The 26,583-nt window shown below is 43.9% G+C and overlaps 1 protein-coding gene across 4 annotated transcripts in view; it reads left to right on the top strand.

Moving 5' to 3' along the window:
* The window catches only part of RALGAPA2 (Ral GTPase activating protein catalytic subunit alpha 2), a 269,834-nt gene that overhangs the window by 120,866 nt on the left and 122,385 nt on the right, over positions 1-26,583 (top strand). For all 4 annotated transcript variants that reach the window (XM_070472230.1, XM_070472229.1, XM_020878409.2 and 1 more), the window contains 3 exons: positions 711-809; positions 1,041-1,196; positions 22,642-22,770. In XM_070472230.1, coding sequence (XP_070328331.1) covers positions 711-809; positions 1,041-1,196; positions 22,642-22,770 — 384 coding nt within the window. The remainder of the gene's footprint in view (positions 1-710; positions 810-1,040; positions 1,197-22,641; positions 22,771-26,583) is intronic.

Genomic DNA, 26,583 nt, shown 5'->3' with positions numbered 1-26,583 from the left:
GAGACAAAGTACATTTGGTGATCAAAAAATAAATAAAAATACTTATAGCTTGGTCATTTTATATATGTCTAGAAGTTATTTCATTAATGCATAAATAAACTATTGCTATAGGATATCAAAGAATGGGATATTATACAATAGTTGTAGTTAGTCAAAAGCAGTACTGGTCTTACTGTACAGAATTTGAATGTAGAGAAATGCTAAGAAGAAATTTAACCTCACCGTCCACATGGAAAGCCATTATTAGTATATAATCTTATTTCTGAGGATAATTTTTGTAAAAGAACAATCTCTTGTCCTTTGTTTGTAAAAGAATACATATAATTTTCATTCTAGTGTTGGTTTTTGTTTACAATATATGTTTTCCCCATGTTAGTACTTTTTTCTTTTTTCAAAAATGTGATTTGTGTTTATACAGTATAACTCATGAAACCATTCCTTATCACTTGAAGTTCAGGATGACCTCTGCAAGCATTAAGATTGAAGGAATAACAATGCCCTAGTTTTGCATTAGATCTAAAACCAGCACACAATTCAAAAAGACAGTAGATCTCATGATAAAAGAAATAATTGTAAATGCTGTAGCTTTTCACTCAACTTACAGAAATTTAATTGACAGCAGCTATTTGACCGTGGAGCACGATATTGATGTGTCATTGGGATAAACTGTATATTATCTTGCCTAAAATTCTCCTCATTTCGAATCATAGATACGGGATAACCTGGCAATAAGCCTGGATAACCAGTCTTCTCCATCTCCTCCTGCCTTGATCCCACCACTCAGAATGTTTGCATCATGGCTATTTAAGGCAAGTGAATATGTATTTATTCCTTTATTGTAATTTCCCCTTCCTTTCTGAAATTGAGTTTAAAAAATGTAATTGCCCAAGACTGCATGTTTTGAAGACAGGCTGGGTCTTACTCAAGCCAGCGCTTCCCACATCTCCATAAACAACTTTGTGGACAACTGAGAAGTAAATGAAAGGACAAAATGCATCTGCATCTGGGGTTGATTAAATCTCTAAACATCTCCTTGGCAGGCGACGACGCTGCCTGACGATTATAAGGAAGGCAAACTCCAAGCCTATAAGCTGATCTGCTCCATGATGACCCGGCGCCAGGATGTCCTGCCCAACTCAGACTTCCTGGTGCATTTTTACCTCGTCATGCACCTGGGACTGACCAGCGAGGACCAGGTATCTGTGAAGCCTCCATTGCATGTGTCATGTTTTTGCAGATGCAATTGGGGTTTATGAAAGTACCCCTGAAAGTTGAAATTCTCCATAGTCTCGCGTCTTTCATAGGCAGGCAGCAGCACCAGTGGCCTTTCAGGAATGAGTCCGGCGTGTCTCATCCAGGCTGCTGCTCCCTGACTCTACATTTCACCAACCGAATTTGAATTTTACTCTGTGGCCTGTCCAGTTCTGTGTGATCTAATCTCTGCCTGTTGCCAGCCTCAGAAATACTCATCTCACTCATCTTTTTGCTGGGGTTCTACATTAGATATTGGGTTATGAAGAAAATGACTTTGGTCATTTAAAAAGGTTTGAAAGCTACTATCTAAGGAGTTAGGATGTTCTCGAGAATGACCTCACCTTAAATTATGGTTTCTGACATCTCTTGAAGGGGAAGTAATTTCTCTTAAAGAAATGTGATTTGGTGGTTAAGTGGAAACAGAAGGGCCACAGGAGCCACCGACAGTCACCAGCCTGTAGCCTCTGGCCTTCCTCCTTTTAGAAGCCCCCTGCTTGTGGGCGGAAGACAGGGAAGGGGGTGGGACCACTGACTCTCGACTTACTATCTGAATATCAAGCAGGCAAGTGACATGATTGGTTTGTGAAGCTTGAGATTGTCCTGGACTTTGCTTGGAGGATGGGTTTAGAAATGTGACAGTACTAGGATAGAGTAGGACATTGGGCCTGGAGGTTAATGAGGAAGTCATTAAACAAATATAGTTCGGGTTTTTTTTTTAATGGCAAGAACTAAGATGGCAGCATTGGAGGTGGGAAAAAGGAAAGGGAAGAGTTTAAGAAATGTGAAGGCATTTAATTTTAACACCAGGTCCTCTTGACTGATAGCTTGACTGGGTTTCCCTGATGGCTCAGTTGATAAAGAATCCGCCGCAATGCAGGAGACCCTGGTTCAATTCCTGGGTCAGGAAGATCCACTGGAGAAGGGATAGGCTACCCACTCCAGTATTCTGGCCGAGAGGATTCCATGGACTGTGTGGTCCATGGGTTGCAAACAGTCAGACATGACTGAGTGACTTTTACTTCACTTCCTCTTGACTGATTATAGGTTTGGGAATGTTTCAGAATTTACCCTTTAAATTGATAGTACCTATCAGTGAACTTGAGTCATTTGTGAACTACCGAGTAGCCATCCTTTCTGTCTTTAGTTGATGCTTTGAATATATGATGCAGACACACAAACCTTTTGATACATGTAAGAAGTCATTCTCCAAATTTGCCAGCCTTGCCTTGTGCCCTGTTTAAAACCCTTGTGAAATATTCCCTGCTGGGCTTCCCTTGTAGCTCAGTCGATAAAGAGTCTGCCTGCAGTGCAGGAGACCTGGGTTCGATCCCTGGGTTGGGAAGATCCCCTGGAGAAGGAAATGGCAGCCCACTCCAGTATCCTTGCCTGGAAAATCTCATGGACAGAGGAGCCTGGTGGGCTGCAGTCCATGGGGTCGCAAAGAATCAGGCACAACTAAGCGACTAACATTTAACTAACTTAAACTCTTTGAGCTTTAGTCATTGAGCTTTTCCCCTGAAGTAACAGCCATACTCTACTACTGTGTTGTCTCTGTCATATTCACTACATTTCCAGCAGCGTGCAGTGGACATCTATAGAGCAGGTTGGACTTAGGTGCAGGTAGAAGTAGGGATGTGTAAGTAGACTTGTTTGTACTCCTTGCTGAGATACATTGCAGCCATCATTGCGGATGAAAGCATGTTTTATAGAATGATGCAACTCAGGGCATGTGGAAGATTAAGGGTAAAAACAGGAAAGAAAATTAACTCACATATTTTAATGAGATCCTTCAGTGACAGAACCAAGAGAGGAAGGTGCAGTTAACAACTCTGTACCTTAAAGCAGCATTTTGCTAAGCTTTGCAGGAAAAACATCTACCTGGAAATGATAATCAGCTGTACAATCTCTGTAGAATTTTTGTAGACTTTAATACAAATAAATTTGAAGTCAGCTGTAAACACTGAGTATTTCTAGAATGAGTTTTCCAGAAAGTCATGTAAATAGGTGTGTTTAGAGTCCTTTCTATTTTAAAGCGTGTTGGAATAAAAATGAAACAGTAAAATGAGATGAGATCTGTATATTATAACATTTGAGAACCCCTAACATTATTTAAAAAATGGGATTTTGCAGGGTAGAAAAAAGTTTTCAAAGTTTATATGTAAAATTTTAACACTTTAATGTATGCCTTAGTTTTGGTTAAGTTTGATCTTTTGTAGTTCATTTTAAAATACATAAATCTTAAATGATGGCCCACTGCTAGTAGTAATCCCACCATCCAGACTTCTGAGAGAGAACAGGGATATCATAAATCTCTATTTTATAATTAGCCTTTTGTTTCGACCATTAGAAGCTCATGTTTTTATGTTTCATAGAATTGACTATTTTGCTGTAACCTTAACAATTATTGGTATATGTTTGAGAAGTGATGACTGTCTGCCAAACAGAATTACTCTAAATAAACTTTATTCCTTTGCCAGAAGTAAATTATGCAGAAGGCTTTCTAATGAAAGAAACTTTTCTCATTTAAGTAAGAAATGCCTCTGGTAATTAGTTTAACTTTTGGTCCACATGTCTAAATAGATCATGGTGGTTGCTCCAGAACTTCTATGACTTCTGGAAACACATGTTATATTAATTATAAAAAGCAAAGAAAGCGTGTACTATAAATAATACAGTTAAATTCAATGTCTTAATTGACAAACTATGCACCTGTGACTTGGACCATCTCATGACTCTTTGTCTTATAAGAGTTTTCAAAGTGCTATGCTTTTATATAGCCTGGGACTAGATAGCTTCTTTCTTGCAGAGAGAACCTTGTAAAAAAATATTCCTTAGTTTTAATGAAATAAGTACTAGCTAATCATTTTAAAATTTTTAACAGATTCATTTTGTCTTCCAAGTAAAATCCAAGATGAATTTCTTCCTCTCACCTCTGGGTGGCACTCTTGTCTGCACGATGGTGGTTCACCGGCCAAACAGAGCCTTGAGAGTTCCCTGGAGACCCAGTTCCTTGAGGAGCTTGGTGCTATGGCCTGGCCCAAGTTACAGATGCTTTCCCAGATCAGAGAGTAGCAAAACCATGTCAGTAGTGACTTAGAAAGTGTGGAATTAGAAATAAGATCTAAAATGTTAAAAATTCTTTTTTTCAAACATAAGAGCACTTACAGTAATGGGAGATTTATTTTTGTTAAAAAAAATTGTAAAATATCTCTCTGATGATGTTCTGTGTTACAGTCATATAAAGTAGCAGTTTCATCTAATGTAATAACAAATTGGTTACATAAACAAATACAGTCATTTCTGTATTCTAAAAAAGTAATCAGAATACATATACCAAACAGCTAGAATTCAAAATGTAGCACATTTCAAACCAACTGCTTTTAATATTGTTTGGACCAGTTACTCAACAGTTTTGTAGATAAAACCATGGCCTTATCGAGTGACATGTCCCACAGTAAGATGTGTATAGCAGGAGTTTATGGTTTATTGGTGTGGTGGAGAAAATGCTTTGAAATAGTTTTATTTTTCCTTGACTATGAATTTTTTAAGAAAAAATGGATCCTGTTGCTGATTTAGAAAATAATTCAGATGGTAAAGACTTTCAAAAATAACTATAAATTATGAGTAAGATTCAGGAAGGCTCTCGGGACTGCCTGGACTGGTTGTGAAGGGGGTCTTCTTGTTGGCTTCCCTCCAGCCTATTGCTCTGTGTCTGAGCTGGAGAGGTGGAGGGTCGCCATCTCTGCACCACCGCAGTGCTAGACCCGGGGCTGGGAACTTGTGATGTTGTCCATCGATTCTTCTCTGCAGTTCAGTTAGACAAATATCATGACCCGCTGTATAAATAGCTAAGGCTCAAAAGATATTGAGGGCATTTGCCCAGCGCCACACATGAGAAGGTCTGTGAGAGCTCTCGGGAAGCCTGGCTTATTCCGCAGGGTCTGTCTCTCCCGTGGATTCAACACCGCACACGTCGGGCAAACAAACAGGCCTCAGCCACGTCCCTCCTCCTGTCTTGTCTCACCTGGGCTTTGTCCTCAGTCCTGCCCCCCACTCAGAGTCCTCCTCCCTTGGGCCCCTCCTCCCATCCCCGCCTGCAATACCCTCCCTTGCTCCCACCGTTCCTCACCAGCTTCTCTTCCAAAGCTGTTCCCTGTTCTGCTTCGTTTGTCCTAATACTTAAGCAGCTTTTTCACCTCAGTCTCCCCCTCTGAATATGTGGACATGAAAGGAGCTAGGGTTTGGATTTATTAAAAACAGTTCCTATTAATTTCATCATTATTTAAAACATATGGACAGATCAATATGTGTGAAATGGAAAAGGACAGTTGAGGAAAGGAATGTTATTTTTATGTTTCTAAGAACATATATCAAAGACTGGAAAGTTTTCTTTGCTTAAAATTTAAGTAAACTATTTTTTAACAATGACTTACAGATTGAAGGTCTTAATGCAATTTGTCTGTTAAATACATCAAAGTTAAATTCGCCTTTAAATGTGGAGCTTACATCAGTGCAATTATGGTTGCAAATTTGCATATAGAAATTTTGGGAAATGAGGGTCTTTGTCGTTTTCATCTATGATGTTGCATTGTTGTGCGTGTGCTCAGTCGCTTCAGTTGTGTCCGACTCTTTGCGACCCCATCTAGCACAGTCCACCAGGCTCCTTTGTCCATGGGGTTCTCCAGGCAACAATACTAGAATGGGTCTCCATGCCCTCCTCCAGGTGATCTTCCTGAGCCAGGGATCAAACCTGCATTTGCAGGCAGATTCTTTACCACTGAGCCACCAGGGAAGTCGTGTTATCATATTCGGTAACAAACCAAAAAGCACGAGGCCGCTCCCAGGTGGGGAAATAGGTTTAGCAAAGTCTGCTGCAGCTCCGGACCCTCGCTATGTGAAGTCAGGATGCAGTCTAAGGGGTGACAGTTAGGAGCCTGGGCTCCCAGCCTTCTGTGCTCCAGGCTCGGCGTCCCTCTGAGTAGACAAGTGATATGACCTCCTTGCACCTCGGCCCCCTGACCTGCATATGATTGTAGCGCCGCCCTGAGGGGGCCCCTGGGAGACTTTGAGGGGGTAGACTGAGGAACACACTCAGTTCGAGGCCGCCACTGTGCTTGGTGAGCACAGACCCTCATGGTGACACCGAGGATGCCGAGGAAGGCAGGGCAGCCCCTCGGCCAAATGAGCCCATTTTATTTTTCCGATGTCTTAGGGTGTTGGTTATTTTTTCCCTCCTCCATATAGTCTCTTACTTTGGAACATAACCATTTGATTAAAACCTGTTACTAGGCATCCTGGAATTTCAGAACGTAGTATGGTTGTGAGAGTTGGACTATAAAGAAAGCTGAGTGCTGAAGAATTGATGCTTTTGAACTGTGGTGATGGAGAAGACTCTTGAGAGTCCCTTGGACTGCAAGGAGATCAAACCAATCCATCCTAAAGGAGATCAGTCCTGGGTGTTCATTGGAAGGACTGATGCTGAAGCTGAAACTCCAATACTTTGGCCACCTGATGTGAAGAACCACCTCATTGGGAAAGACCCTGATGCTAGGAAAGATTGAAGGCAGGAGGAGAAGCGGATGACAGAGGATGAGGTGGTTGGACGGCATCACCGACTCAATGGACATGAGTTTGAGTAAGCTCCAGGAGTTGGTGATGGACAGGGTGGCCTGGCGTGCTGCAGTCCACGGGGTTGCAAAGATTTGGGCACGACTGAGCGACTGAACTGAGCCGAGTGAGAAACCGTGACTTCACCTGCGGTGGATCAGATACGAGGAATGATGTGTCCAGGGACCTTGTGACCTGGATGTCTCTCGTGTGTCCTGGCCATTGGCTCCCTTTCCAGGCACTCCTGACCCCCGGCAGCACCTGCCCGCTGTGGGATCGATGCCAGAGGGCTGGACACCCTGGCCGCCAGCTGACATCCAGCCGTGTTCCAGCCCAGCAGGGGCCCCGTGTGGCTCTAGACGGCAGGTGGGGCGGCCTGCATTGGTCCGGCCGCTGCATTGCTGGCAGCCAAGACCCTGCCGGGGCCACACCCCAGTGGCTGGGTGCCTGGCTGGGCAGGGTTGCCGCCTGGGTCCTCTAGCCAGTCTGTGAGCCCTCTAATGCCCTGATAGAAGCCCCTCCTGTCTCAGACTCAGCACAGGAAATCTTTCGTTTGTAAGAACCTGGCTCCCCCAGTGATGTCCTGGTAGGCACCAGTGGTGTGGGATCCAGGTGGCTCGATGTTTCAGGTGCTGAAAGCACTGGGAGCATTTCTTTCTCCCACCCCCTCGCCCCGGCTAATTTGTTTTGTAGCCAAGAGTATTTAACTTGTTTTAGGAACATTTTTGCTTTCACTCCGCTACACATTTTAGTGCATCTTTTTCCCTGCCAGTGCTAAAGGAAACATAGTTTGAAAACATCAGGCACAGAGGAATATTCTATCATAGAAGTCATAACAGTTCCTGATTTTCTTAACGGATGTTACAACCTCCTCTCATGAGATACATGATGGAATACTATAATAATAAACAGTCATTTGTAAGGAGATCCCAAGGGGCCCCTTGGTGAGCATGAGGCTCAGCAGTGAGCCCTGAAAGCAAGGTGCGGGGGTGACACTTGTAAATTGGCCATACCTGCTTCTTCTAATAACCCCAGACAGCCTGTATCATGCAGCAATACGTAATAATTGCATCACCTTTTCTCAGACAAAGAATCGTTCTTTGCTGGAAATTTAGACATAACTAGACCATATATGTGTGCTATACATAAATTTATAAATATATTTACAGTGAAACATAAGTGAATGTTCAGTTTTAGAAAAAGTGAAAAATTAACAAGTCAGATTGGAGACCTACCTTATCTCCTCTCCAAGGAAATACTTCTAATACATCTCTAAAGTTCTTATTCTGTACAGGGAGTGATTGTTACCCAGGTTTGAATTCATGGGATTTTAATTTGGTGCTGGCAGGATAAAGTGCATATTTATAAATTTAAAGGTCCAGCTAATGTTGGGAAGGTTAAGTAACCTTGATGTGTGTCAGTAGAGGAACTTAAGAAGGCTATCTTAAAAGCTTCATCAGAAAACAATTTTTAAAAATTGTAGGTTTGTTGCAATGAGTGAAATAAGATGAATTGCAGGCCTTCTTCCTAAGGTTTTTAAGAATGGGAAAATGTGTATTCCAAGACTCCAGGATTTCAGATGGCTTTAGAATATATTCAGCATTTGACTTTAATGGATGACAAGCCTCTTACTGGGAACTCCCAGACCTGGGTGCTAGATTGAGCTCTGTCCCCCACTGGCCTCAGGGACCTTGCCCAACCACAGGCGGGAAAGTGGATGAGGGAGCCCTGGGGGACCTCGGAGGCCCTTCCTTGAGCATTACTGGGTCCTCTGATTTACTATTGGGCAGTTTATTATTAGGGCCACGTTGTCCTTTCCTCAATATAGTAAAAGCTTCAATGACCTTTTCCCACTGAGCACTTTTCCCCACCCTAGTAAAGACCAGCATGGTTTCGAGGGTGTATCTGGTGGTATGAGACCCACAGACAATGAGTGTCTGTAACATCCATCCTCTTGTGCAAAGGGCTGCCTGAGCGATGCCCACAGTGCAGAGATGGAACCATGCTGAACACCCCTAGATGTCAGCTGGTTTGGAAGCAGCTCATGGGGCAGTGGGCATCCGGCAGGACTTCCAAGGATGGTGGGAGGACAAGAAGCAGGATGGGGTTTCTCAGGCCATGTTGAAGAAGCAACAACCAGGGTGGTTTTGATCTAGTGCCTGATGCGTGCGTGGACATGACATGTGGACGTGGATCCAGGCAGCACTGGAGAGAGCCTTGTTTAGATCCGAGTTCATCCCACGGATAATGGGGCGTTGAGCACAAGTGCATTAGGCAGCTTGAGGCTCGGTGGTTGTGTGGGGTGGACCATGGCCAGGAGGGCCACGACAGGAGGCACAGAAATGGGTGAGGATTTATGTGCGTGTGTGAGTTTATTTATATGTGTGTATACATGTCTGTGTGTGTATTTATATTGTTTGTTGTCGCTGTTTTACTCATTAAATCGTTTCCATCTCTTGCAACCCCATGGACTATAGCCCACCAGGCTCCTCTGTCCATGGGATTGTCCCTGTAAGAATACTGGAGTGCATTACCATTTCCTTCTCCGGGGGATCTTCCCTTCTCAGGGATCGAACCTGTGTCTCCTGCATTGGCAGACAGATTCTTTACCACTGAGCCACCAAGGGAAGCCCTGTGTATTTATATACTTGTGTGCATGTATGTTGTGTGTTTTGTGTGTGGAATATTGTGGCCCAGTGGGGTGTAGGGCTGAATGCTAAGTGCCCCAAAAAGGCAGGATCTCCTGGCAGTGTGTTCATTTTTTTTTTTTTTCCTCAAAGCAAGCATTGGTTTGGGAAAGCAAGGTGATGAATTGAGAAAAAGTGGGAGCAGGGCAGGATGGGACCCCCTCCTTCCCATGGACATCGCAGCACCAGGGCTGACTCAGCGGGTATGTCAGAGGGTACACCCAGGGATGTTCCCAAAGATTTCTCACCTGTTGGGAAGTAGAAATGTACGAGAAAGACTTCCAGGCACATTTTCTCTCCACATGAGAGAAGGTGTTCTCTAATCTTGCTGGAATTCAAGCTGACTGTAGATTTATTTACAGTTATTAAGCTATAACTTCTAAAAGTCTCAGTTATTTTATGTTGCGTTAGCCCATTTTGTTACTGTTTGTTTTTGAAAGTAATTAGATGCTTAAAAGCAAATGTCTATTTTTCTAAAAATATAATTCCCATTAGCTTGAATTTGCATTAGTCAAATTGAGTGGTATTTTACTAAAAAAAAGGGTTTGCTATAGCAATAAATGAAACTTTCAAGGTTTAGGTTTGAGGGAAGAGTAAATATTTACAAGGATAGTTGTGTGTTAGTCATCTCCTGATGTGTGTCCTTAAGTTAATAACAATTCCTACTGTGTGCTTGTTGTCCAGACCCCAAATGATGAAATGTCTGTATCACAGAGTCAGTCTTGGATTAGGTAGCATCCACTGCTTCCTGAGTGTTTCCCATAAGGCTTCATGAGAATGGACAAGCCATAGATTAGTCAGGTTTCATCAAAGAACATTCTGTTATAACTTGGTTCAGCTTCTCAATGGCCATGGAGACTTAAGATAGATGACTGCACCAAAACAACAGACTGCAGGGCTTTTTCCTTCTCTTTTCAGCTGTAAAACCAGTAATTATTTTCATTAAGCTGCCGTCCAAGCCCCCTGACACCTAACTAAGGAAAGTAGAACTATGTGAAAGGTAACAGATGGCGGAGGCTGGAGTGATGAGGGTGACACGTGTGCTGCCAAGTTGTTCCACGGCTTCAAAAGGTGTAAGGTGATCGCCTAGGGGGTGGTCCTGAGAGGAACGGTCCACCTGAGAGGCTAACACTGTGCTTTTGTTGGACTTCCCTTCCTGAGCTGAAAATGTCAAGACTTTCAAGTACATGCTACCAGTGAAGGATACTAATTACATCTGTTTAGCCATCAGGGTCTAATAAGTGTCTGCATGACATACAGTAAATAAAAATGCAATTCAGCAACTCAATATATGTGGAAAATTAAAAGCTTGTATTCCTACTGAATATGCTCACCATGCAGTGTATGAGCTAGCCTGCAGTTTCCAGCAGAGAAAACGTTCTTTTACCTCAAGGCATCTCTCTGGAAGGTCCATGGTCTTTCAAAGCCCAAGTCGCCAGAATCTTCCTTAGCAGGCTCTCAAGGAGAGTGGACACTCCATCAATGTGCCAGTTGATGGAGCATCAAAGGAATAACAGGAGAGCTCCCTGAGCCCACGTGCATCCTGGGGAGGAGCAGGTGACATTGGCCCTTCTGGTTGAGCTTTTCACTGCGTCAGTTTCAGAGCAGGCATTGACCTTCTTTGGTGGCAAGCTCGCCCCCGTTGACAGGAGAACAGGGATTCCTGAGCCGTGGGGGAGCTCCGGGGATCTTGGGCATGTCTGGAGACGTTCTGGTTGTCACAGTGGGGAGTGGGGCAGGCTGGCATCTAGTGAGTAGAGGCCAGGGATGTCCCACCCTACGGTGCCTAGGACTCCAGCAAAGACTTTACAACCCGGAGAGTCAGCGAAGAGAAGCTGTGCAAGGACGCCAGGACAGGGGAAGGGCCAGGCCCTGTCAATTAACCCGTGCATTTCGGCAGCCATCAGAGGATGAGAGGAAGCTCCCAGCTTAACCAAGGACAGGAAAACACGTGAAGGTTTAACCAGGGAGACTGAAGCAGGGGAGGCAGGTGTTTTAGGTGAACTGTATGGAAATTGCCAACATGGGACTGTTTTTCCAAAAAAGAGGAGGAGGATACAGTTCCTATGGTTCAGCTTGTAAAATAAGGGCTTCCTTGGTGGCTCAGTGGTAAAGAATCTGCCTCCCAACATAGAATACACAGGTTTAATCCCTGGTCCAGGAAGATCCCACCTGCCTCAGAGCAACTACGCCCGGGTGCCACAGCTCCTGAACCTGTGCTCCAGAGTCCGGGAGCCCCAAGTATTGAAGCCTGTACACCTAGAGCCCACGCTCTGCAAGAAGAGAAGCCATCCCAGTGAGAAGCCCATGTACCACAACTAGAGAGTAGCCCACACAGTCGCAAAGACCCAGCACAGCCAATAAATTTAAAAAAAAAAAAATCAATTGAAGTAACACATGAAGTGAACTGATTGGTTCAGAATCAACATGAGAAACATCCAAGATGTATTTTGTCTGGAGCCTAGTCTGGCTGAGAGGACGCGGCTGTAGGTGTGAGTGCAGCGGGGAGGGTCTCAGGGGGCTCTGCTCCCCCATGCAGGTCACTGGGGGAGCCAACAGGGAGAAGGTGAGCAGAGCACAGCCTTTGTGGTGGCAGTCAGCCCATGGGCACAGATGGTGGCTTTCTTCAGAGGTCCGGAGCCCTGTCTGGTGAGAGATCAGGCCGGGGGACTTCCCAGCCTGGTGTCCGGTTCACACCAGTGTCCGGTTCACACCAGGCACAGTGACCGATTTGGGATTTGCAGCCTCTCACACTCTGGGGTATCTGTCCTGGGCCACGTGGCCTGGCCACCACACAGGCAGCCTAAGGAAAGGGGCATCCACTGTGGGGCTTGAGCCCTGACCTGCATGTGGATCTCTGTTTCCTTGCATCTGTGACCACACAGGCTCATCTGGCTTGAGGTTCTTGTCCCATGAAGTAGGGTCCTAGCTGCTGTCTTGGGGACCTTGGAAAGGTGAGCACAATGAAACCCCAGTGCCAGATAGCAGAAACGATTCCCTGTGACTGGAATATCGCCTATTGACCTACAAATTCCTCTTTAAACATTTAGAACTCAATGAAGATTCTTGAGAAAATTCACATGTTTCCTTTAGGCAGAGAAGAAATGAGATGGCTTCTCCCATTTCAAGTACTAAACAGTTACTTGGGTGAGGAGGCTGCTTCAACTACATTTGGAAGGGAGGGATTTTTTTTTTTAATATAAGAGATTTTAAAATCATGATTGTGAGTTATGGTCCATCAGGATCGACCTTGGATACAAGGAAACAATGTCAAAAAGAGCATTGTAAATGGAAGTTTTATTTCTGGAAGGAAGTGCTCTCCTTGTGGGGATTAATCTCTTTTTGTGTGTTGATTTCTTTTTAATGCATAACAATAAGTGGCAGGGTGGTAATTGCAGATTGTTCAGCTATTAATGCTATTTACTGGAACACAGTTCAGAGAGAACATTGTTTTATAAAGAAACAATAAACAACAGTTCTCTTTTGTTCTTCTGTGGAAAAATATCCTTTGGTAGGTATTTGTGGGCTTGAGAGATGTTAGCAAAAGAGAACCTTTTAGTAATAAGACGTTAAAATAAAATACCTTTTTTTTTTTTTTAACTCGAGTCTTGGGTGAGCGTGTGCAAGATGGTGCTTCTGTGAAGACCCAAAGCCTATGTGTCAACTGTTGCTTCCTTCCCTGGGTCCCTGTGGAGGGCTGGCTAATCCACAGTAGGTCCCTATAATCTGGGCCTCTCTCTCAACTGTACAGAGCTGCCCCCTGCCCCTTGGAGGTCATTGCTTAGAGGAGGTTTCCCCTGTGATTGCACCTCCATGGGCATCAGGGCTGCATGTCTACTGTATACATTCCGGAAGCAAATTTTTAAGCCACGGCAGCCACTTGTTGACTTCACTTGAAAGTATAGCTTTAAAAATATATTTGCATTCTTAAGCAGAGTGAATGAGGTGAGAGAATACTTTGCTCTTGAAAGTGTCGCCCTCAGCGTGGTGCCATGCGTTTGAGGCTCTCTGCTCAAGGATGTCCAGGGGGTCCTCATTGACCCCAGGTCACAGTTTCTCTTCTGATGCTCGAGTTTGTGTCCACACCTTGGTCTCTTTCTGGCCTTGATTGACCTCTTACTCGCTGTGTATAAAATGGAAGGGTCGAATGATGACCTTTCAGATCTTCCTACTCTAAGGTTTTGTGGTCCCAAGGAACACTAACTACCCTGTCACGCAGACTCGGTGAATCTTCCCCGCCGTGGATTTCGGTACTTCTTTCTGAGAGAACAGGCGTGTGTGGAGCCTAATCTGGGTTTTTGCGTGAGGGTGAGGAACTGTTGTGGACAGTTATACCTGCCCTGCACATTGGCCGTGGCCTTGGGCGGCACCTGAGTGTGTTCAGCTTATGGTTTTCTCTAAGAATTTCTTCAGTATCATGTTCAGTTCGGTCACTCAGTTGTGTCTGACTCTTTGTGACCCCATGGACTGCAGCACGCAAGGCCTCCCTGTCCATCAACAACTCCAAGAGTTTACTCAAACTCATGTTCATTGAGTCAGTGATGCCATCTAACCATCTCATCCTCTGTCATCCCTTTCTCCTCCCGCCTTCAATCTTTCCCAGCATCAGGGTCTTTTCAAGTGAGTCAGTTCTTTTCATCAAGTGGCCAAAGCATTGGAGTTTCAACTGACATCAGCCCTTCCAGTGAACATTCAGGACTAATTTCCTTTAGGATGGACTGGTTGGACTGATTCACTAGCTGAGGTATTCCTGAGACAGGACAAACAGGGAACCTGAAAACAGTGTGGCTGCCTGTCTAATACCTACATACATGTGCGTGGTTCACTCCCTGGGGCTTCCCTGGTATCTTCAGGCAGTAAAGAAGATCCGCCTGCCAATGCAGGAGATACAGGTTCCATCCCTGAGTTGGGAATATCCCCTGGAGAAGGAAATGGCAACCCACTCCAGGATTCCTGCCTCCGAAATCCCATAGACAGAGGAGTCCAGTGGGCTACAGTCTGTGGGGTCGCAAAAGAGACATGACCGAGCAAGTAAACAACGTGGTTCACTCGTGGGTATAACTCCTACCTTAATGATGCTATAGGTTCTCACATGATTAGGTGCCATTAGTGTGTTTCTGACCAGTCTGTGCTCAGTGAGGCTGTGACCCCTGCTTCTGCTGCAGAACACGGTCAAAGCTATTAAGGATGGGGTGGAGGAGAGCGTGGAGAGACTTGACTCAGTTTGGCCTCTTCTGCAACGAGCAGGTGGTAGCCGCAGAGAAAGCAAAGTTTAGCATCCTCTGACCCCCATCCCCACCCCCCAGGCCCTGGTATATTCTAGGGATGCACAGATGCCTTTGTGCACAGATCTGACTATCCGGGGCAGTCCTCTTCCAGAACGAGGTGTCCGTGACCAGTGAGCTGAATGCTCAGTCTGCACACGCGAGTCTGGCGCAGCCTCCAAGTGAAAGTGAAAGTCGCCTTAGTCATGTCCAACTCTTTGCAACTGCATAGACCCTAGCCCACCAGGCTCCTCTGTCCATGGAACCCTCCAGGCAAGAATACTGGAGTGGATTGTCATGCCCTCCTCCAGGGGAGCTTCCTGACCCAGGGATCGAACCCTGGTCTCCCGCATTGCAAGCGGATTCTTTACCATCTGAGCCACCAGGGAAGCCCGACACAGCCTCTGTGCTCCCCTCCCCCAATCCCCCACCTCGTCATTTACCAGCAGCAGCTCCTTGAAGCCCTCGCTTGCTGAAGTCTTGTCGCGAGGGGTTAATCACCGCTCCGAAGCACCTGCATCACCCTCATTAGGCCAGCCTGTTGTGCAAACTGTCATGTTGTGGATTTCAGGCTTATCAGGGTCACAGCTAAGACGGTCCTTACAGAGGCAGACTGAGGCATCTCCAGGGCCGGGGGGCGGGCGTGGGGGCAGCTGGCAAGTCCCTTCTCTCTGTGACTCTCAGCAGCGTCCCTCATCTTCTGGAATCATAAATGTGCCAGGACTTTCTGGTGGGTTTGCAGCCTCCCTTCTTCAGCCTCCCAAGTTAGTGGTGACAGTGCACGACTCCATGAATATACTAAAAACCACTGAGCTGTAACTCTCTAAAGCGTGAATTTTTATTCTAGGTAAATTACATCCAAAGCTTTTATAGACAACAAAAAGAAAAAGGCAGGTAAGGCAGGCTGGTGACATTGTCAGCTCCAGTATCAGAATTCATATAGTGTTTCTTAAAATCAGTTAACCAATCAGTCTCTCCCTTTTCCTGGAGCAATCAGCCCATCTTCATCAGTTTAAAGGCGAGCTGAGTTTTTCTTCTCAGATGAGGGATTCATTGTTAAGCAATCATAAAAAAAAAAAAAAAAAAAATCCGAGGCTCTCCTGTAGGGCTTGTGGTTTGCAGTGGCTTTCTCTGCCATCTGCCTTCTAATTCTGTCCCAGGTCCTGCGCATATGGTTCAAGCAGCAATGCTGTGACCCTTAGAAGTTTGTTTTGTGTTTGTGACTCTCTCCTTTGCTGTGTCTTCTCTGAAGCACTTTTCAGGGTGAGAAGTAGGAGGTGATTTTGTTTCTCCAGCGGCAGAACCCAATTACTCTGTCCTGTCATATTTCTCCTGGCCTTGGTAACATAGTTACCCCCGGAGAAGTCACATTTGTCCAGCACGCATAAAAATCTCTGCCTTTCCGCCAAACGGATTACACCACACCTTTTGAGCAGAGAACGAATTGCTTATACTGCGTATTCCTTGGCCCGATCTGAAAGTAATTTTTAAGCTTTGTCCTCTGTGTTTATTTCCAGTGACTTTTCTGTAAGGGCAATGCGTATGACATGATCTGCTATAACTTTCTTTTTCTTAATATGTATTTTTATTCATTTATTTGACTGCGCTGGGTCTTAGTTGAGGCATGTGGGATCTAGTTCCCCTACCGGGGACGGGACCCCTGCATTGGGAACTCAGAGTCTTAGCCACTGGGCCACCGGAAGTCCCTGTTATGCTTTTCTTTCCTTCTTTTTTTTTTTTTTTTTTTTTTAGATTAATGAGTTTATTTTAATTGGAGGATAATTACTTTACAATACTGTGATGGTTTTTGCCATACATCAGCATAAATCGACTTGCAGGCCATAGTCATAAAGCCTTTTTATCAGCAAAAGCCCTTCCTGAACCACTGTAGACCCTGGCTGGGCCAGGTCACAGTTTGTGGTGTGTAGAAGAGGGCAGGTAAGCTAGAGGGGTAGAGACTCCACAGCACTAGTGAGGGGACCTTGGGATTGAACTTTGGGGGCGCTCTTCAGATCTGTCCTTCCGGAAGCCAAGACTTTTCTGTCACTCAGCATATCAGCCTCGCCAATAAGGCGATCACTAATACTTAGAAACTTGTTGTCGAGGCACTTCAGGATTGTGCCTGCCTCTTTAATTGTTAAAGAAAGGTTAGATTATGTCCAGGAGTAGTGTTCCAAGTAACCCTCTGCATTCACTTCTTCTGCTAATTAGTAATTCCACAAACGGGATCTGTTAACCAGATTAATGGGATAACCGGATCCCAACAGTCCACATCCTCCCAAACAGAAGAACTTCCCATAGACTATTGTAGAGAAAAGGTGTCTTCTGAAAACTAGTGAGGAAATAATTCAGTGGTTTAGCATTTTCCCTCAGATGTGAAAGGAGGACTCCAGTGACTTCGCATACATGGATTCTATTTCTGAACAATTCCGTTTGGCCTCCTGGAAGGTCTGAGTGACTTTCGGGGGAATAACCGGATCTGTTTGCTCTGAGGAGCGGGCGCGAGGCCGCCGAGGAAGCAGGGAGACAGATGGCCGGCTATTGTGTTACCACCATCATCTGCTGGGCCGTGAGCAAATATTAAGTGAATAATATATATGTAATTGGTGTGAAAGTACAGTTGCAACATTTCTAATTCCATGTGAAGGATGGCTGCTTCTTGAACACTTGTATTTCATCGAATGCTATATTGAAATGTTTCTGTTTACAGGGTTAATCCATTTTAAACTGCTTTATAGTGAACGTTTTTCCCCCATTTTTTGACACCACTGTGCAATATTTTGAATTGAAATGGCCTGTAATGGCCCTTTTTTATTTTCCATAACAACACGAGCACTAAATTATAGCTGTGCAATTATGTAAACAATGGAAATGCTTCCAGAATGAATCCTTCCTTTTAAATTTTCATTTTGTGTAATTGTTGGAAGGTTTGGAGCCATAATAAACAAAATTATTTTACACATTTATCGTTCTAAAGGTCAATTATAAGAGAACTAAAGAAACAGCACTATGCAAAATGAATAAACCAATTTCTGTTGCTATCACCATATGTTTTTCTTATCACTTATGGTTTTTCCAGTTGCTGTGTACATAGCATTCAATTAAAGCGATTCATTTACTAGGCTGAATGCGGTTCGTGTTTATAGAACTGTGCTTTGGAGGGGAGGAAGCAACACGCCTCTGTTTGAATTACCTGATTTTTTGTAAGATCAGCGATAAGAGACAGATGCTCCTACCAGTTCCTTTCCCATAAACCTGAATCTGTGGATAAGCCGTACATCCATAATCATCATCTTACAATCTAGTTTTCATACTCAGTGTAGCATGTGTGTGGACTTTTAACCAAAAAAGAGAGGAAAATACTAGTTTGAAGGTCTGTTCCTCCTCCTACAGCTTTTTGCAGATTGAATTTGCTTTCCTTTGAACAAAAGCATGTGAAAGAGTTTCATGCTGGTCAGTTTTCAAGAATAAACTTCATTCCTATTTTAGAGTCCATTTTTGATTCAGCTAATTGTTTTCCTTATTATTTTCAGTCCGTTTAAAAATGTGGAAAAGAAACTAATTTTTGCTATCAGACTCACTTGATTGGGGTAAACTCTAGAACTCCTTAGAAGAGTGGGCTCTAGCAAATCTAAAAAAGAGCTTTTCCCATTTTTATTTCATCATTTGCCCTGTGAATTATATACACTTTGGCTGGTTGCTGTAACACTTTGCTAAGGATATTATTTAAGAGCATTAATTTGTATTTTTTTTAACTTCTGGGAGAATGTAATCTAAGAGGCTTTGGGAGCCACCTTTGAAATGTTTTAAAAAGCTCTTTCTGAGCATCAGCAAAATAGTAGTTCACTGAATTCTACAAAGTAAATTACAGAAAATAAAAAATCCTTCATAGTCCTTCCCTTATGTTTTTGTTTCAATTACTTTTGTGTGACACTTTCCAGTTTACAAAGGCATGTATTCACATCTTTCCTGATACATTTAAGTCCAGGGGAAATCAGCCCCTGCTTGGAAGAGAAACCAGAAGTTCTCAGCACAATGCGATCTGTCCACGACCATGTGCAGGGGGCCTTGACCCCAGACCTGGGACTCTTTTTACGCTGCCAGAGTCTGACTGCAGAACAGGGCCATATCCCACAAAGGAGGAGGCGCGGAAGAGCCCTGAGTCGCGCCCTAGGAGCCGTTGCGCTGGCCCTGCCAGCTCTGTAGCTCCCAGCCAGGAGTTGGGTCAGGAGCTGGATCAGGGACAGAATTCTCTCTCCTCCCAGGATGCAAACCACGGTTTTAACAGGGAGAGTCTGCATCTGACTGAAACCTTTGGCAAAAATTCAGTATCCTTGGTTCACTATAATTGTACTGATTTAAGGGTTATTTCCTATTTATGACATAGGCTGGGGCTTCCCATGGGTGGCGCAGTGGTAAAGAATCTACCTGCCAATGCAGGAGTTGCAGGAGACGCAGGTTTGATGGGTCAGGTAGATACCTTGGAGTAGCAAATGGCAACCCACTGCACTATTTTGGCCTGGGAAATCCCATGGACAGAGGAGGCTGGTGGGCTCCATGGGGTCTTAAAGAGTCAGACAGAACTGAGCAACTGAGCATGCACACACACACATGCATGACACAGAATACTGGCTTTCCAGAACATTCTTATTTACATGGGGATAAAAAAGTGAGTTCCTTTTTAAAAAACGACATAGTGTTCTCTTTGGACTTGAATATGACAAAAAAACATGAGGGTTGTATGTGTATAATTGGTGTTTGAGAAGCACTGTCTTGTCTGGTCTCTGCGAAGGCCTGCTGACTAACTGGAAAGTTTCAGTCTCAGGATTTCCATCTTTGCAAAGACCGCAGCCATCACTGTGCTCGGGGTGTGTGGAGAGGAAGGCGAGAGGGGGCTCTTCCCGGAGATGGCCAAAGCACTGGGTAGACCCCATTCTTTCTGGGAAGGTGCAGCTGCTGTCCTTCTAGCATCCCAGTTATTCCTGATTGCAGAATGTCGTCACTAAGATGTAGTCTTCAGGCTGTTCCATTTCAGTGTGGGTAAGCGGAATAAGCCAGCATATGGCCCTAACTTGGCCAACTGGCCGCACAGTCCCCCCCTTTAACCCCCACGTTAACCCTGGCCCAGCACTGCTATATCTGGCGGCTCCGCTTCTCCTGGGGGCCGCCTTCCGTGGGTGGTGGGCAGGCCAGGCCAGCCATCTGTCATCTTGCCCTCTCTTTCCAATCTTCTTGCCCATAGAAACAGGTTCCGTTGAAGAGCCTGGCTGCAGTCCAGGGGGTGGGGAGCCTGGGACTTGATCTTGCCCACACCTCTGCCGTCTTCAGCACTGGTGGCAACTTAGTTTTTGGAATGCCCCATTTGCAGCTTGTTGCCCTGACACGCCTGAAACTTGTGAAGTGAAAATGGATTTCATGTATAAATTCTTGCTTTAGCTTGTTAAAGGATTTTGTTCCTAATTCCCATAAACTCATCCGAGAAAACCCTTTTTTAAAAATTAAACCTCTCAACTCCAGTGGTTTAAAAAAAAAAAAATCTGTGATTTAAATATGTGCTAAAGATGTTAAAAATCCACAGAGATCAAGGCTGAGTTCCTCCTCTCAACAGATGGAATGAAGGCAAACCTAACCAAGTTAACATCATGGTTGTTTGCATTATTAATCTTCCCATGCATGGCATTCTGCTACCTTGCAAGCCAGGTTTGCACGAATCCTTTCGTGGCAGCAGATGTCAACAGAAGAGTGCTTCCATCTGCTGCCTGAGACGTTGATGCCTGATACCCCTCGACAAGGCCCAGCGCAGAGTGTACCTCTGTGAGTAATTACAGGTGTGTGGTGAGGAGCCCAGGGCATTAATCAGAGGCTTCATTATGAAAAAGGTGGATCTTTTGTTCTGCTCCTGGAGCGAGAGTTGACCACACACTTTCTAAACTGCAGTGTCCATCTGCTCAGCTCCTAGAATGTTTGCCTTGGCTGATGTGGACACTGAAACGTATCAAAGGACGTGATTACAGCAGGTTTAAACATTAACCCGGGAGAAGCGTGGTTCAGGTTTTTCTTTCCTTTCCTCCTTCCTTCCTCCGTTTTATCTGCTTATTTATCTGTTTGATCTCTCTATTTTTCAGTATAGGAAAACGTCTGTTGAAATGCTAAAACCTTGCATTAGTAGTTGTGAAGTAATTTGCCATATAAGAGTTTTAATAGAGTAGGCACTGCACAGTCATTTTTAAAGGACATAAACATAATGATTTGTAGACACTGAGTGAGCTGACTGTGTAAGGAAGAAACCATAGAAAAATGTTTTGTGAACACAGGAAAATTTTCTTTTACCATTACAAGTTTTTCACTGAGGTTATTTTTATTATAAAGCACTTAACCTGTTAGGATGTAGCACATTGCTGCTCCTTTACTCTAATTTAATCAAGTTAAGTCTGGATTATCTTAAGGATTTTCAAATAGCCACCCTGAAATTTGAGGACGGTTTAGGGGACGTTTTTTGGTGTGTTTTTCTTCTTACTCCTACTTTTGGGGACTAATTCTAGGTTATGTAACTGCAAGTCACATACCTGTAGCACTTCAGTACATTTGATGAATGCACTTGGCCTAGAACAGCATGAAAACAGTTGTGGTTTTCTTACTAATCCTCTTTGCACACACTCACTCACACAGATGGCTTCAGAGATGTGGCCCAGCCATGGATGACAGGAATGCCATCCAGGAGGGGAGCAGCGGTCTGCCATGGGCTGGAATGGGGTGTCAGTCTCAGAACAGAGCTGGCGGGCAGGGGCCAGCTGGCCACCCACCAGTGAGAGGCCTGGTGTCCAGGGGAGATCATCTACTTGCTGCACCGGGCACAGCTGCCTCACCATCCACTTCTACCCAGAGCATTGCCCAGCATGTGATCCATCCCAGCGGGACCCCATACCCCCTCCATTCCCACTGTTTCACTCTTGCAGTTACCCAAGGAGTGAAGTTTCCATCTCTGCTAACTTGAGGAGTTTGTCATAGAACAGTGTGCTTTGACTTTCATGAACTGAAGAAGTTGAGAATTGACAGCTGCTTGCAGGTTTCATGTATTTATCTACTTCCACACTCCTCAGTTGGTAGCGAGTTCGCCTGCAATGCAGGAGACCCGGGTTCAATCCCTGGGTCAGGAAGATCCCCTGGAGGAGGGCATGGCAATCCACTCTAGTATTCTTGCCTGGTGAATCCTGTGGACGGAGAGGACTGGTGGGCTACAGTCCATGGGATCACATAGAGTCAGACACGACTGAGAAACTAACACACAACCCACACAGGCATTCCTGTAGCTCGTCCAGGGAGCTCGCCTCCGCATGGAAAAGGCAAAAGCATCTAGTCCCAATGCCATGATTTAGATCTTAGACAAGTCACCCTATGAACGGTTTAGCATCTCCGTTCTCTTACCTGTGAAATGAATGCAGTAGCCCTGGACTAACTCCTCTCCTAGAACCTTTTTCACTGAAAAAGTTCCATGAGTCTGTGTTCTCTTATATAATCACACAGTAGCCTTATGTATCAGGCTTCCCTGGTGGCTGAGCCATAAAGACTCCACCTGCAGTGCAGAAGTCACAGGAGACACGGACTCGATCCCTGGGTCAGGGAGATCCCCTGGAGGAGGGCAAGGCAACCCACTCCAGTGTTCTTGCTGGAAAAATGCCATGGACAGAGGAGCCTGGCAGGCTATAGTTCATAGTGTTGTAAAGGCTCAGACACAACTAAAACAGCCCAGTCGTATGTGCAGATGAACTGATGACTTTGGAATTGTGGTCTTGAAAGTTACAGTGGTATTTTCTTCTCTTCCCTTCTAGGATATCCTAAACACCATCATAAGGCACTGCCCGCCCCGCTTCTTCTCCCTGGGTTTGCCTGGCTTCTCCATGCTGGTGGGGGACTTCATCACGGCCGCTGGCAGGGTCCTCAGTGCAGACACGCTGGCGGTGAGTGTGACAATGCTCAACACCCGGCTCCCAGGAGGCTTCCCAGTGGCTAACAAGGTTCAGATTTCTCCACTCCTAACAGGTGTTGACTCATTAGTGCAACGTGAAACCGGGCTCTCGGGTAGATGCCCTGGCAGCTGATGTGTGAAATTGTAGGATAAGATGACACGCTGGTGGTGGAAAGGCGTTTCATCAAAAGGCCAGAGTGTGAGAAATCATATCCTCACTAATATCTCAGCACATTTGCACGGTGAGAAGCAGGACTCGCCTCCTAGAATCTCATTAGCATTTTTCAGTAAATGGTGGCACAGACATGGATATCTGTGGTTAAGGGAGAATCTTAAGTGTACATCCTCAATGAAGCTTTTTTCTGTTATTAAGTCTTATTGTAAGTCTAATAGAAAATATTTTCTTAAAATATAAACTTAGAACTTTAAAATCTTGAACTGAAAAATTGATATGTATCTTTTTATTCATATGGCTTAAAACTCGGGTAGAATTCTTATACTAAAAAATTAGAAGCTAGTGTACTAAGTGAGCATTAAGGGCTACAAAAAGAATTTATTTGTAACCTCAATGTTTACCTCCTAATACTGTTATTATTAGGGCAAGGTATTAATGCCTTTGAGTGAACACTGTATCTGTTTTAGTTGAAAGGCTTTCACATCTGTACTCTGTACACATCTGTGTTCTGTATGGCTGTTACCTGTCCAGATGCATTTTTCTCCTCTTCAAATGGCTTTCCTGGTGGCTCAGATGGTAAAGTGTCTGCCTGCAATGTGGGAGACATGAGTTCCATCCCTAGGTCAGGAAGATCCCCTGGAGAAGGACATGACAACCCGCTCCAGTACCCTTGCCTGGAAAATCCAATGGATAGAAGAGCCCTCTAGACTACAGTCCATGGGGTTGCAGAGAGGTGGACACGACTTAAATTCAAATGACGTAAATAAATTAGTTTTGATGTTTGTCATGAACTGGTATTAAAATCAATGTGAGTATCCAGTTGCCTAAGTTTTTTTTGACACACTGTTACTTTTCATTCTCCGTATTTCTTTTTCTCAGGGCAAATTCAAACTCCAGCCCTGGATTTTAAATTAAATTGTTTCTTAGTACTTTGTATCACTGGTATTTCATGCTGTCACTTTCATGCAATTTTTCTTATAGGGATAAATTAAAAAGCAAAGGGGAGGGAAGAGAGATGAGAGCAAAAAGGAAGGATCAGTGGAGAGATGTAAGGAAAATGTTGAATTTAACTTTTTTTGGTAATGATTCTGACAACTTTTCATAGTTATTTCTGAAAAAGATTATAGGATAATCATTTGTGAATAATCCCCTAATTTACTTTTAATCATTCAAATCAGCATTGAAAAATCTTTGGAAAAAAATTGAAAAACTTTTGGGGGAAAAAAGCATTGGAAAAAGAGAATAGAGGGAGGAAAATCATACATTATTGAAATTTTATTTACTTGCTCTGAGAGATTCCTGTGAAAATACAGGTGCCCTTTCTAGTGATAATTTCATGCATGGTGGTCATTCTCAGTGAAAATTTATCTTTTGGCTAGATGAGTTATTAAAGTAGCCTTCCAAAACATTTTTTAAAGAGAAAGAGAAAATATGACAATGTCAATGTAAGAGTTACATTGCATAAAGAAACAGTACCTCTTCAAATTGCTTTGAATCACTGCAGCTTATTAATAACACTTAGGTAAAATGATGACTCTGTCAGTAAAGAATCCACATGCAATGCAAGAAACCTCCTGCAATTCAGGAGAAACAGGTTCGATCCCTGGCTTAGGAAGGTGCCCTGAAGAAGGAAATGGCACCCCACTCCAGTATTCTTGCCTGGAAAATCTCATGGATAGAGGAGCCTGGTAAGCTATAGTCCATGGGGTAACAAAGAGTTGGACACGACTTAGCAGCTAAATCGCCACCACCACAATCTTAGTTTAAACTTGAGGTTTAAAATCACAAGGGAACCAGTGAGAGGTGTTTGGATGGGGCCACAGCTGCTCAGTCAAAATTTTGAGTTAACACAAGTCAACTGTTCCCTCTGGAGGGCCCAGAGGTGGAATGACACAGTGTCTTGAATTTGCTTTATTGAAAGTAGAAACTTTTTTAAAGTTTGTTTTTTTAATTTTTAATATGGGCCATTTTTTAAGCTTTTATTGAATTTGTTACAATATTGCTTCTGTTTTGGTGCTTTTGGCCACAAGGCATGTGGGGTCTTAGCTCCCCAACCAGGGATCAAACCTGCACCCCCTGATTTGGAAGGCAGATTCCTTTTTGTTTTTTTAAATTAATTTATTTCAATGGAGGCTAGTTACAGTATTGTGGTGATTTTTGCCATACGTTGACATGAGTCAGCCATGGGTGTACATGTGTCCCTGGTCCCGAACCCCCCTCTCTATCCCACCCCTCTGGGTTGTCCCAGTGCCCTGGCTTTGAGTGCCCTGTTTCAGGCATCGAACTTGGACTGGTCATCTATTTCCCATATGGTAATATACTTGTTTCAGTGCTATTCTCTCAAATCATCCCACCCTCGCCTTCTCCACTGAGTCCCAAAGTCTGTTCTTTACATCTGTGTCTCTTTTGCTGTCCCGAATGTACGGTCGTCGTTATCATCTTTCTAAATTTCCTATATATACATTGATACACTGTATTGGTTTTTTTCTTTCTGACTTACTTCACTCTGCATAATAGGCTCCAGTTTCATCCACCTAATTAGAACTGACTCAAAAGCATTCTTCTTAATAGCTGAGTAATATTCCATGGTATATATGTACCACAACTTTCTTATCCATTTGTCTGCTGATGGACATCTAGGTTGCTTCCATGCTGTAGCTATTGTAAACAGTGCTGCAATGAACACTGGGGTACACAGGTCTCTTTCAATTCTGGTTTCCTTGGTGTGTATGCCCAGCAGTGGGATTGCTGGGTCATATGGAAGTTCTATTTCCAGTCTTTTAAGGAATCTCCGCACTGTTCTCCATAGTGGCTGTACTAGTTTGCATTCCTACCAACAATGTAAAAGGGTTCCCTTTTCTCCACACCCTCTCCAGCATTTATTGTTTGTAGACTTTTTCATAGCAGCCATTCTGACCGGCGTGAGATGGTACCTCATTGTGGTTTTGATTTGCATTTCTCTAATAATGAGTGATGTTGAGCATCTTTTCATGTGTTTGTTAGCCATCTGTATGTCTTCTTTGGAGAAATGTCTGTTTCAGTTCTTTGGCCCATTTTTTTGATTGGGTTGTTTATTTTTCTGGTTTTGAGCTGCATGAGCTGCTTGTATGTTTTTGAGGTTAATGTCAGTTGCTTCATTTGCTATTATTTTCTCCCATTCTGAAGGCTTTCTTTTCACCTTGCTTATAGTTTCCTTCCTTGTACCGAAGTTTTAAAATTTAATTAGGTCCCATTTGTTTATTTTTGCTTTTATTTCCATTACTCTGGGAGGTGGGTCATAGAGGACGTTGCTTTGATTTATGTCAGAGAGTGTTCTGCCTATGTTTTCCTCTAGGAGTTTTATAGTTTCTGGTCTTACATTTAGATCTCTAATCCATTTTGAGTTTATTTTTGTGTATGGTGTTAGAAAGTGTTCTAGTTTCATTCTTTTACAAGTGGCTGACCAGTTTTTCCAGCACCACTTGTCAAAGAGATTGTATTTTCTCCATTGTATATTTTTGCCTCCTTTGTCAAAGATAAGGTGTCCATAGGTGCATGGATTTATCTCTGGGCTTTCTATTTTCTTCCATTGATCCATATTTTTGTCTTTGTGTCAGTACCATACCGTCTTGATGACTGTAGCTTTGTAGT

The sequence above is a fragment of the Odocoileus virginianus genome, chromosome 9, assembly GCF_023699985.2.
Source record: "Odocoileus virginianus isolate 20LAN1187 ecotype Illinois chromosome 9, Ovbor_1.2, whole genome shotgun sequence".
NCBI lineage: Eukaryota > Metazoa > Chordata > Mammalia > Artiodactyla > Cervidae > Odocoileus > Odocoileus virginianus.
Note: the sequence above shows the minus strand (reverse complement) of the source record. Positions and strands in the feature narration are given on the sequence as shown.